The following is a 10904-nucleotide window of genomic DNA, read 5'->3' on the forward strand; positions in this document are numbered from 1 at the left end:
TTCCTATTTACAAGTCGCCGGTACTTTCTGTTTCAGTTTGAAGGAAGGAAGTACTGTGAACATGACTTTCAGATGCTCTTTGCTCCCTGCTGTCACCAGTGTGGTAAGTTCCACTGCCCAATGCACGGTGAAAAGTAAGTTTCCTTCAGAACGACCTCATAACACGTGCTCATAGGAAGGAAAGCGTGCAGGTGCGGTGTTTTGTCAGCCCTCTTCCCGTCAGTAATGTTAATGACGCTTCTCAGGGCCTGTAGGGTGAAGGTAAGCCCAGGACTCACCGAACTTCTGTTCGATGCCCCGTAGGATTCCTTTCTTCCCTGTCAGCGCGGCCCGGGCGGCCTCAGCGGGGACCTTGAGACGCGCAGGGGTGGCCTGCGTGTCACAGAGCAGGAGAGACTAGGGGCACCGAGTCGCATGCTGACAAGGTTGAATGAAGGAAGAAATTAAGTATGCGGTACGAGAAAACGTGCGGTGGATTTCTGTTTTCTGTGTCCATGACCAGAAAAAACCAAAAAGACCTTCGGGAGAGGGAGAGCCCAGTACCTCCTCTGGAAAAGCCGATTCAGAGATGTGATAGACAGCCTGAAAGTGTGGCAGCTACAGAACCCAAAACAAGGACTCAGATGACACGGAAGCACTTTTCTAAAGTAGCGCTTTGTGCGGGAGACGCGCACGTGGGGAAAGGGGCAGGTGTTTTGCCGGCGGCTGAGGGCGGGGAAGCTGCGCTGCAGCCCGTGTGCTCCTCTCCGCAGGGGAATTCATCATCGGCCGAGTGATCAAAGCCATGAACAACAGCTGGCACCCCGAGTGTTTCCGCTGTGACCTCTGCCAGGGGGTCCTGGCAGACATCGGGTTTGTCAAGAGCGCCGGGAGGTAGGAGCAGGGCACCCTGTCACCCGTCGGGCACGGGTGGGCAGAGTGACGCTCTGCGGTCACGCGTGCTCCCTGGGGCCTCGGACATGGAGTTGGGGCGTGGGGCCCGGGGTCTGCGGGAGAGGCTACCGCAGGGAGTTTCTCAGCCATCAGTCTGGTCCTCTGGGAGGGATAAATAACTCTCCGTGTGAAAAGTCGGGGCTCGGTTCTGCTCTCTTAAGCCCAGCGGTGATGTTTAAAGAAATGGTTTCTTTAATTTCTTTTCATAGATATGGGAATCTTTTTTTTTTTTAATTATTAGGAAGAACCTTAGATCTTAAATTTAAGTTTCTAAAACAGTTTTGGCTCTGTTTAGACATCTGTGTCGCCCCTGCCATAACCGAGAGAAGGCCCGAGGCCTTGGGAAGTACATCTGCCAGAAGTGTCACGCCATCATTGACGAGCAGCCTCTGATATTCAAGAACGACCCCTACCATCCAGACCACTTCAACTGTGCCAACTGCGGGTACCGCGGTGTCTTCCTTTTCATTGTACAAATAGAGGGAACCAGTGATCACGCTGATCTATAGTCTTTCTGTTAGTCTGGCACCCAAATCGGTTTCCTTCAACTTTTAATCTGGAAAACGTTAAAACTGTAGAAGAGGCAGGAGACTAATGCATAGAGACCCGCCATACCGTTCATTCAGTTTCACCAGGCAGCATGTTGCCACATGTGTGTGTGTACGTGTACACATGAACGTATACACATACCTTTAAATAGTCAGCTCGTATTAAAATAGCCCTAATGATTCCCACAACTGTTTTTCATAACTATGTTCTTCCAGTCCAGGATCCCCCCACAAACAAAAAACTTAAAAAGGTCTCATCTTGGTACGTGCATAACAGGGTGTGACATTAGAGTGTTATCTTAAGTTACATTTGTTACTTTTGCTGTATTTACACCTAAAGGGAATTTTTTTTTTCCTCAAAAGCTCACGATAAATTGTTAGGCTGTGAGCTTCGGAATCTGCCATCTAATATAAGAACTTAATGGAAAAGATACTTTAGCCGTCGTGACCATCCGTGCTAAGTTACGGTAGGGAGTGGAGAGCTGGGGTGAAGGCTGACAGACAGCTTCTTTTGGGAGTTCAGTTTCTACCTTATCTCGTTCTCTTGCCTGTCCTCCCTCGGTTCATTGTTCATGAGCACTTCTAAAGAATCGTTTAAACCCGATGAAATTCATCTTGATTTGGGGCCATCTCTGTTTATTGACTCAGGAGACTGAAAATAGTAGTGAACGTAAGCATATGGAGGAGGGCCAGTCTGAGCATTCCGTCTGTGTGTTTTCTGTTCACCTAAGACTACTCTTAGCAGCTTGCTAGTGAGCGTCAGTAAGTGGAGCTAGTCTCCAAACTCCTCGGTTATTTGGGGAAGATAACATCGGCGGGTCTGTCCTCACGCCTGGGATACTCCTCCCCAGCGTTTTAAGGAAGACGAGGGACTCTAAAGTGACGGCAGACAGGGGACGGTAGCTGTGGCCGGCGCGGTGGTGTGTGTCCGGCTTGTCAGCACCGCCCGAGGCGGATGTTTGGATACAAATCTGAAGCCTGTTCAAGCGTCTTGATCAGACTACTCTGACCACCTCCGAGGGGGAGTAAAGCAGCTACAGGGGGCGTGCGGGTTCTCTTCGGAACCCCGGAGGCACAGGGGCTGCACCGGGCACCGGCTGCCTGCCCGCCTCACCGCCGTGCTGCTCAGCGGGTCCCTTTCTCGTGCGCAGGAAGGAGCTGACCGCCGACGCCCGGGAGCTGAAGGGGGAGCTGTACTGCTTGCCGTGCCACGACAAGATGGGGGTCCCCATCTGTGGCGCCTGCCGCCGGCCCATCGAAGGGCGCGTGGTGAACGCCATGGGCAAGCAGTGGCACGTGGAGGTGAGTTCCGTGACCGGGGCCCTCGCACGCCCGAGGCTCAGGTGCACCGGCAAGGCTGGGAGATGCTGAGGGGCACGTGTGGACCTCGTGGAAGACTAAGAACACAGATTCTCCACGGCTCTGTGGCCTCCAGGTGGCGAGGCAAGCAGTGCTCTCGGTTCCTAGATCCTTGAGGCAGGAGGTGTCCTGGTCCAGCCCAGAGACGCGTCCCCACGTTCACCTCTGTCCTCACTCTGTGCTGTCGAGTCTAGGCCTCCGGATGCACTACAGGGTCACCTGTGGCCCAAATGACATAAGCACCCCAGGCTGTCACGGATCTCCTCTGAGCTACTTCAGCTTTGGGGTTTTGCTTCACTGTGTAAATAAAACACGGCAATCCAAGTATGACCTAACGCAATTTCTTTCAGCATTTTGTTTGTGCCAAGTGTGAGAAACCGTTTCTCGGACATCGCCATTACGAGAGGAAGGGCCTGGCGTACTGTGAAACCCACTACAACCAGGTAGTGACGGGGCTCGTGGACTGCTACGCACACGTGTGTGAGCCTGAGCCTCTCAATACTTAAGCACAGGGAGAGCTCTGAGAAAATGTACGTTGGGCTCCAGCGATTGCTTTTTAACGTTTCATTTGGAAAATCATTTCAGGCTCGCAGAAAGGTTGTAAAATAAAAAAATACAAAGAAAATACCTGTTTTACTCAGGTTTACTATCTGCTTCAGCATGTGTGTGTCCTGCCCTCTCTATGAAGATGACACTTACGTGAATGCACGTTTCCTTATATACAAGTTTATGTACACATATAAACACACGCGTATTTTTTCTGAAGCATTTGATGATGAGTTCCCCATGGTCCTTTACCCCTAAATACTGGAGTGTACATTTCCCAAGAATACGGGAATCTCTTATGTAACCATGGTTGTCTGTATTGATGACTTCAATCTGTCCATTCCAGTTCTGTCACCTGACCCAGTAAAGTCCTTCTGGCCTTTTTTCCGCTCCAGTACCAGACCCAGTGTAGGGTTTTCATGCTCCTTTAGCTTCCTGAAATCCAGAACATTTCCAGAGCCTTTGTTTTTGATCATGATGAAGAGTAAATTCTTTTCATTGTAGGAAGTAAACACTAGTCAGTGAACTTTTGCTGATTCTCTCTCTAGTAATGGCAGATTCTGGGTTTAGGTAGCCAGCTATTTGTTTTTAAGTTGTACAGAGAACTGAAATTATTTATATTAAGTGTTTGGTGTTCTGATACTTAGTTGTAACACATCTTTACTTTTTTTTTTTTTTTTTTTCCATTTTCAGCTATTTGGTGATGTTTGTTTCCACTGCAACCGTGTTATAGAAGGTGATGGTAAGTACCTGCAGCGGTTTTAACCTGTAGGGCACCATTTTGACACAAAAACCCTTGGGTCATGTGAAGATTGAAAAAGGTTGTTTGGAATGCGATCGTTATCGGTTACTTTTCCTAAGTGTTCTCCAGCAGGGAGATGCTAACTCCTAAGAGGTGGGCTTGCTGCTCATTTATGGTGATACTTTAGGCCAGTGCCGTAGGGTCGTAGGAGCGGCTGACCCCAAGGCCTCTTCTCCTTGCAGTCCCTCCTTCCAAAAGCTGCAGGGCGTGTTTCTTGGGAGCACTTAGGAAGGGTCCCCTGCACCCTGGCAGTTATCTCTAGGTGTTTCCAGGGCCCGCCCCCTCGTCCCTGATTGATGTGGACGGGAAGGAAGCAGCTGTGTTTGCCAACAGGCGCAGCAAGTTCTGCCAGAAGCTTCCTGGCGAAGTTGCAAACATTCCTGCTGCAGCCTCTGAGCAGAGAGCCTAACTCGGCAAATGCTTTCTGAAACACTGCCCGTGTGCCCTTCACGAGGGGGTGGGTTCAGGAAAGTGATCTCTAGTGCCTTTGGGAATAAATCTTACCCCCGCCCACGGGAGGCAGCTGCCAGGGGAGGGAAGCTCTTGCCCTAGCGTTGGCTTGGAAGACAGGCTCCTGCAGGCCGGTGAGTCAGCGTCTGGACTTTGTTTTAATTACCTGCTGTGCTAGGAAAGCCGGGCGCGCAGTCACAGCTTGGCAGTTGGGGCGGGGCTGGGGGGCGTCGGCGTGCAGATCTGGTACCTGCCGTTTGGATGCCTCATGGGAGAAGAAAACATTAACCACCAACACGGGTTGAAAAGGCAACGGTGATCTTCCCTAAGGGGAAGCCTACAGTCGTGGGAGACAAATGCAGAGCTGGGGTTGTGTATTCTGACAACGTGATGAGATAAATTAATGAATAACGTCGACTGATCCTGTGAACGTCAGTTAATGGCACTGAGATTTTTAGTGCCGTGTGTGGCTCTTTGGTGAGAAAAGCCCTTGAGGAGGGCACCCACCCCGGGAGGGGACGGGTGGGTGTGGTGAGTGATGTCCCCCTCCTGTCCCCTAGTGGTCTCCGCCCTCAACAAGGCCTGGTGCGTGCACTGCTTCTCCTGCTCCACCTGCAGCGCCAAGTTAACGCTCAAGTAAGTCTGCCCTCGGCTCCCGCGAGCCCCGCGACGAGCGCTTAGGGGACGTTGTTAACAGAGTTTAAAAAGAATGATCTGATGCTTTATTTCTTCTTTCTGTTCAGGCCTTCTAAGAGCAAAGCTTCTTCCTTTAATTGTTCCCTGTTTTCTCCTGTTCCTTCTCTGTCCTGCGCAAAGGGATAAGTTTGTTGAAATTGATCTAAAACCAGTCTGCAAACACTGTTATGAGAAAATGCCAGAAGAATTTAAGAGGCGACTTGCCAAACGGGAGAGAGAAGCAAAGGATAAGGACAAGCAGAAAAAGAAAAAGCCAGTCTGTTTGTAAACTTTTCTATCTCTCTGTCAGCACTTTCACTGCTTTCTCCTTTGGTTAGTCCTTTAGAATATGTTTTCATTCTGTTTTTGTCTCTTGCGTTTTTCGTTACTTTCGGGCATGTATCTGTAGCCACGAGAGGTTGAAATAGAAGCATTTGTCCCATGTAGAGCTGGTCCTTCTGCCTAATTATTAAAGTTCTACACCTTGAGAAGGGTTCACACTTAACACTGGCTTGTACTTCACTTTTGTCCCTGAACCTGTAGACTCTCTCAGCTCGTTCTTTTAATCACAATATGGTATAGATTTCTTTTTTCTTTTTCCAGTGGATTCAAAGGGAAGAATTCTAATCTCCTGATAGATACTGGAAAAGTTTCAAAGTATTCTTGTCTGATAATTGCAGCTTTTAAAATCCTGGTTTTTGGTTTCTTTGCCTAAAATAATATAATTTGATCAATTCCAGTGTTGCATGTTCTAAGTTCTGTATTAAACTGAATCCTCTCAGCATGTTTCCCGTCTAAGCAGAGACCCTCTAAGGTACATAATAAGATACGGCATCTCTGGTGTGTGTATATGCGCTTTCATTCACTGCCCACATGCTGCTGGTTATGAACTCATTTTCCTGATGTTTTCAGACTCAATTGTATCCCTGATTTTTATGGGAAATATTTCAATCTTGGAAATTCTCTTAAATTGCTAGCATGACTGTCCCAGCTCCTTCACAGTACCATTGTGTTCTGAGCTCTAAAAGTTTTTTTATTGTTTAAAATCAAAGAGGAATTAAAATTCAGATATAAGATTAAAACAACGTAAGGTTTGTTTAGCATTATCTCTGGGAGCAGGGATAATTTATTTCTTTCATCAAAAACACGGCGGTTTTAATAGCTTTTGTTCTAAGAAGACTTTGGGAGAACTTTTAACTCAATGGTAGTATTTAAATCAAATTGCTAGTTGAAATGTAACATCATGTGAATAACTGTCAGCATTAGGATCTCTGAAAAACAGTAAAAATAATTCCCATGTGGTGCTTTAAAATAAAAGATTTTTCACTTTAAATGTGTGGTCAGGAATTAACTTTGTCATTAATGTTGTTCTTTAAAATTATATCAGCAGATATAATAATATGTCACAACTGACAGCGTATCACCGGACCTGTCCCAAATTTCACAGAAAATGAGCAAGTTGTAAATTCTGCATTTGCTCCATTCACAGTTAAGGACCCATGATTTCAATGGTGATAAGCGCTCATAACTGTCAGCTGGAGATGTATCACCCATAGCTAGGAGGCCGTCTGTCCACAATTGTTTTACAAGTGAATTGAGAGTGTGTATTGCCCTGGCTTTTTAAAAAGAGTTGAGTTCTCCGTACATACGCCATTCACAGATGTGACCACAGACCACAGGTCACAGATGTGACCACGTGGTCCACTTGTGCTCTTGAAGAGAGATTTAAAGCTTTCTGTCAGACAGCCAACCAAAATAACCTATATATTATGTTAGATTTTTTCTTACTTAGTAAAATACTAAGTAAGATGATTTTGCCTTCAGTAAAGAGAGGATCGTTCAAATTACAGAAATACAGTTCTTTGCTTTGAATGACTGTTCTTTAAAGTGCTCTCGTGGTACTTTAAAATGTGATTGACTTTAATTATCTGAATTTTATTTACATTATATTCCCTGTATACTTAGCACAGACTAAAATGTATCGATAACATCCATTCTGTATTAGATAGATGTACAAGATCAATTTACAAGGGCAACTTCCTTCAAATGATATTGTGAATTTTTTATGTTTACCGTAATTGAGATTAGAATCATAGTTTTTTGCTAATATGAATATAGATGTAATATGCATAGTGTCTTCATTTACTTCAGTAAAATTACTGCACGTTATTTGTCTGTCTGTATACAAATGTTGACTACGTTTCCACTAATTTCTTTTTTATTATTATTATTGTTATCTTTAGGAATAAGTTTGTGGAGTTTGACATGAAGCCAGTCTGTAAGAAGTGCTATGAGAAATTTCCGTTGGAGCTGAAAAAAAGACTTAAGAAGCTAGCTGAGACCTTAGGAAGGAAATAACTTCATCTTATTTTTTCTCTTCTCTGCAAAGATAAGAGATGACAACATTGCTTGACCTAATACACCCTTCCTTAAAGCTGTATCGCAAAAGAGTTGAGAGTGAAGAAGACCTATTGAATGGTTTTCTTCATCTCCTTTTTCTCATTAAAAAAAGTTTGTGTAATCATATTTAAAACATGGATGAGATCAAAATTTGCCTTTGTTAGTAACCCTTATCACTTTGAAATGGCAACTGTACTTAATAGCAAAAGAAACATGGTTAAGTGTTAAATTTTAATTGAGGTCCAAAAAGTTAAATATAACTTTTAAAAATGAAAGTAAGGAGTCAGCTTTTACGTGACTCAGATAAAAATAAAAACACTATTTTACTTTGTATTCAAAAGCAAATTAATTGCAACTGCAGTTTGGGAGGATATAAGAAAGAAAAACAACCAACCAGGAAAAACAGACCTTACGGAATCTTAGTGCATTTATCAAACTAGTGGCAAGTGAATACACACATTACTAAGATAAGAAGCAAGTATATTCAGAACTACGTGATTTGGGGTTTGGTTGTTAGGGTTATAAACGCCTTAATTACTGTGCTTAGTTCTACATTTTGTTCTCCTTGTGAACTTCTTCACACAGTAGTTAGAGCTGATAGTATTCCTTTTTAAATTTTGTGCAAAACAATTTATACTAGGTATCTGAAAATACAGTATACTTTACAATATTGGGGAAATGAAGTATTTTTTAATGTATTACAGCAATTATGCTTCTAAGGTTAAGGTCAAAGATGTAGTCTTAGAATAGGACATGAAATTAAATGTTATGTAGTTTGGAATGTATCACTTTAAAAAAAAGTGAATGTATATGTGTTGCTCTTATTGCCTTTATAACCAGCTAATATCTATGCTTTATACATAAATGAACTTGCCTTGCCTTAGAAAAATACATACATTAATCAGGAATTCTAGCTGTTTCACACCTTACAAACTAAAAACAAGTGCACTGACTGAGATTTGTAAACTCAAATTCATTTACCACAGCCATGATTATATGTTAAACTTTTTTTCACTTTTTGGGGAAACATTGAAATTAATTTCTGTAATCTTACTAGAAGAGAAGGATGTTGATGTGTGTTTCAAATTTTTCATTACAAATCTCATAATTAGATTTTATTTCCTATAAGTAGGAGGCATAAATGACACTTTTAAATTGCAAGAGGAATGTTTAAGTATCAATTTTAGGTCAAAAGTGGTGAATTACTCTACTTTGTAAAAAGTTTTATCCTGAAGTTTCTGGACCAGTCTTTCCTGATAAACTTGTATGCAAAGCAAATTTTGTGAACATTTTTTAAATGTTGCTGCTGCTATGTTATCATGTAAAAGAAAATTGCCAAGGTGGACTTAGGGGAAAATTATTGGTTTTTCCAAAAATTGCTGAAATACTGTCTTACCATTTAAAAAAAAAAATCTCAGGATGCTACCAGTCTGCCATTAAAATATTTGTATGCATGTATTTTTTAAACATTTGTGCATGCACTTTACAGAGTAAACTGTATTTCAGTCAATTTATAACCAATTGCTTTATTTTTTAGTGTTCTTTTAGAGTTCAAAGAATTATCAGTGATTGAAGATAATCAATATATAGTTTAAGACTGTGCTTAGAAGTCTGAAACTGTCTTTGCATTTGACAGCAAGAATCAGAATCCCTTCAGCGTGCCTTTGTCAGCTAATATACGACCAGCAACAAAAATCTTCAAAGTATTTATTAAAAACTATACTGTGGATGCAGGCAGAATAGTGTGGGGTTTTCAGCCTGGGGGTCTCGATGCCAAATTCCTAAATGCTCTCCCACCAGAAATTCGGAGCAGAAGGCACCCATTTGCCTGTGTTTCTAATCACTGGAAAGAGGCATGGGCTGAACTGCTGCTCGGTTCACGTCTCTCCTGTAGCAGAGGTCCCGCTGCTCACCCCTCTCATAAAATACGAGTTCGTATTTCCTGCAAGTCTGCCTCATTAAGCCTCCAAGGCTGTGGGGTGTTTTATCCAGACACACACCTTCTCCGCTGTAGGGGACACAGAGCCCTCACTCGTGGTGGGGAGGAAGGGCTGAACAGTTGTCAGTGGACGAGAGGACGGACTTGCTTACTTCACGGTGTTTCGCACAGCTTCCTCTGGCCGGAGAGAAACTCAGGCTAGTGAGCGAATCTTGGCTTAAAATCCTACAAGGCCGTTTGAAATAATTCACCGTTTACCACTTCTAGGTGGTCTTTTTCTTATCAAGCCTAAGATGATTGGGAAAACGTTTGGATACAAGTCAAACGTCCTTTGGATCACGTTCAAAGCCTCATTAACATTGTAACTGATGGTAGATCATTTTGCCTCGTTTATTTGCCAAAATAGCAGTTTCTAAATTAAGGAAATTTTGAGGTCGGCTTACAGCATTGTTATTGTATTTCATTTTAGATTGTAAGCTCAGTGGCAGGGACACTATTTCAATAATTGTGTTTTTATATAGCAACCAGTGCAGTATACTCTTGGTGCTTAATAAATGTTCATGATTGTTAAAAATAACTGTTGTGTTTTGCTTAACTTGAATGGCTTTGAGACGTGGAACCATGAGGATATAGGACTAGTGCTTAAGAAAGCTGTTTTGGAAACAACCTAAGCGTCCATCGACGGATGAATGAATGAAAAAATGTGGTCTATATAACAGTGGAATATTATTCAGCCCGAAATGAGGCGGGAATCTTGCCATTTAGGACACCGTGGATAGGACGACTAAGCTAAGTGAAATAAGTCAGAGAAAGACAAATACTGTATGATCTCACTTATATGTGGAATCATTTTTTAAAAACCCCAGTAATCATAAAGCAAGAATCATAAAAAAAAACCAAGAACAGATAGGTGGTTGTCAGAGGCGGGGTGGGAGGGTGGAGGTGGGCAAAATGGGTGAAGAGGGTCAAGAGATACAAACTTCCAGTTATAAAATAAACAATTCATAGGGGCAGCATGGTGACTATAGTTATTAATACTGAGTTGCACGTTTGAAAGTTGCTAAAAGAATAGATCTTAAAAGTTCTCATCATAAGAAAAAGCCGTTAAAACTGCCTGGTGGGGACTTCCCTGGTGGCGCAGTGGTTAAGAATCCGCCTGCCAATGCAGGGGACACGGGTTCGAGCCCTGGTCCGGGAAGATCCCACATGCCGCGGAGCAACTAAGCCCGTGCGCCACAACTACTGAGCCTGC

General features: G+C 43.4%; 1 protein-coding gene across 8 annotated transcripts in view; it reads left to right on the forward strand.

The window, feature by feature from the left end:
* The window catches only part of LIMS1 (LIM zinc finger domain containing 1), a 94708-nt gene extending 84479 nt beyond the window's left edge, over nt 1-10229 (forward strand). For 6 of the 8 annotated variants that reach the window (XM_032652072.1, XM_032652077.1, XM_032652075.1 and 3 more), the window contains 8 exons: nt 37-103; nt 753-873; nt 1229-1378; nt 2633-2783; nt 3191-3283; nt 4080-4128; nt 5199-5274; nt 7557-10229. In XM_032652072.1, the coding sequence (XP_032507963.1) occupies nt 37-103; nt 753-873; nt 1229-1378; nt 2633-2783; nt 3191-3283; nt 4080-4128; nt 5199-5274; nt 7557-7671 (822 nt within the window). In that variant the 3' untranslated portion in view covers nt 7672-10229. Of the gene's footprint in view, nt 1-36; nt 104-752; nt 874-1228; nt 1379-2632; nt 2784-3190; nt 3284-4079; nt 4129-5198; nt 5275-5454 lie in introns of all 8 variants that reach the window. The other 2 variants (XM_032652076.1, XM_032652078.1) reach the window with 2 other exon arrangements.
* Nucleotides 10230-10904: the final 675 nt, after the last annotated feature.

The sequence above is a fragment of the Phocoena sinus genome, chromosome 13 (genome assembly GCF_008692025.1).
Source record: "Phocoena sinus isolate mPhoSin1 chromosome 13, mPhoSin1.pri, whole genome shotgun sequence".
Taxonomy (NCBI): Eukaryota; Metazoa; Chordata; class Mammalia; order Artiodactyla; family Phocoenidae; genus Phocoena; species Phocoena sinus.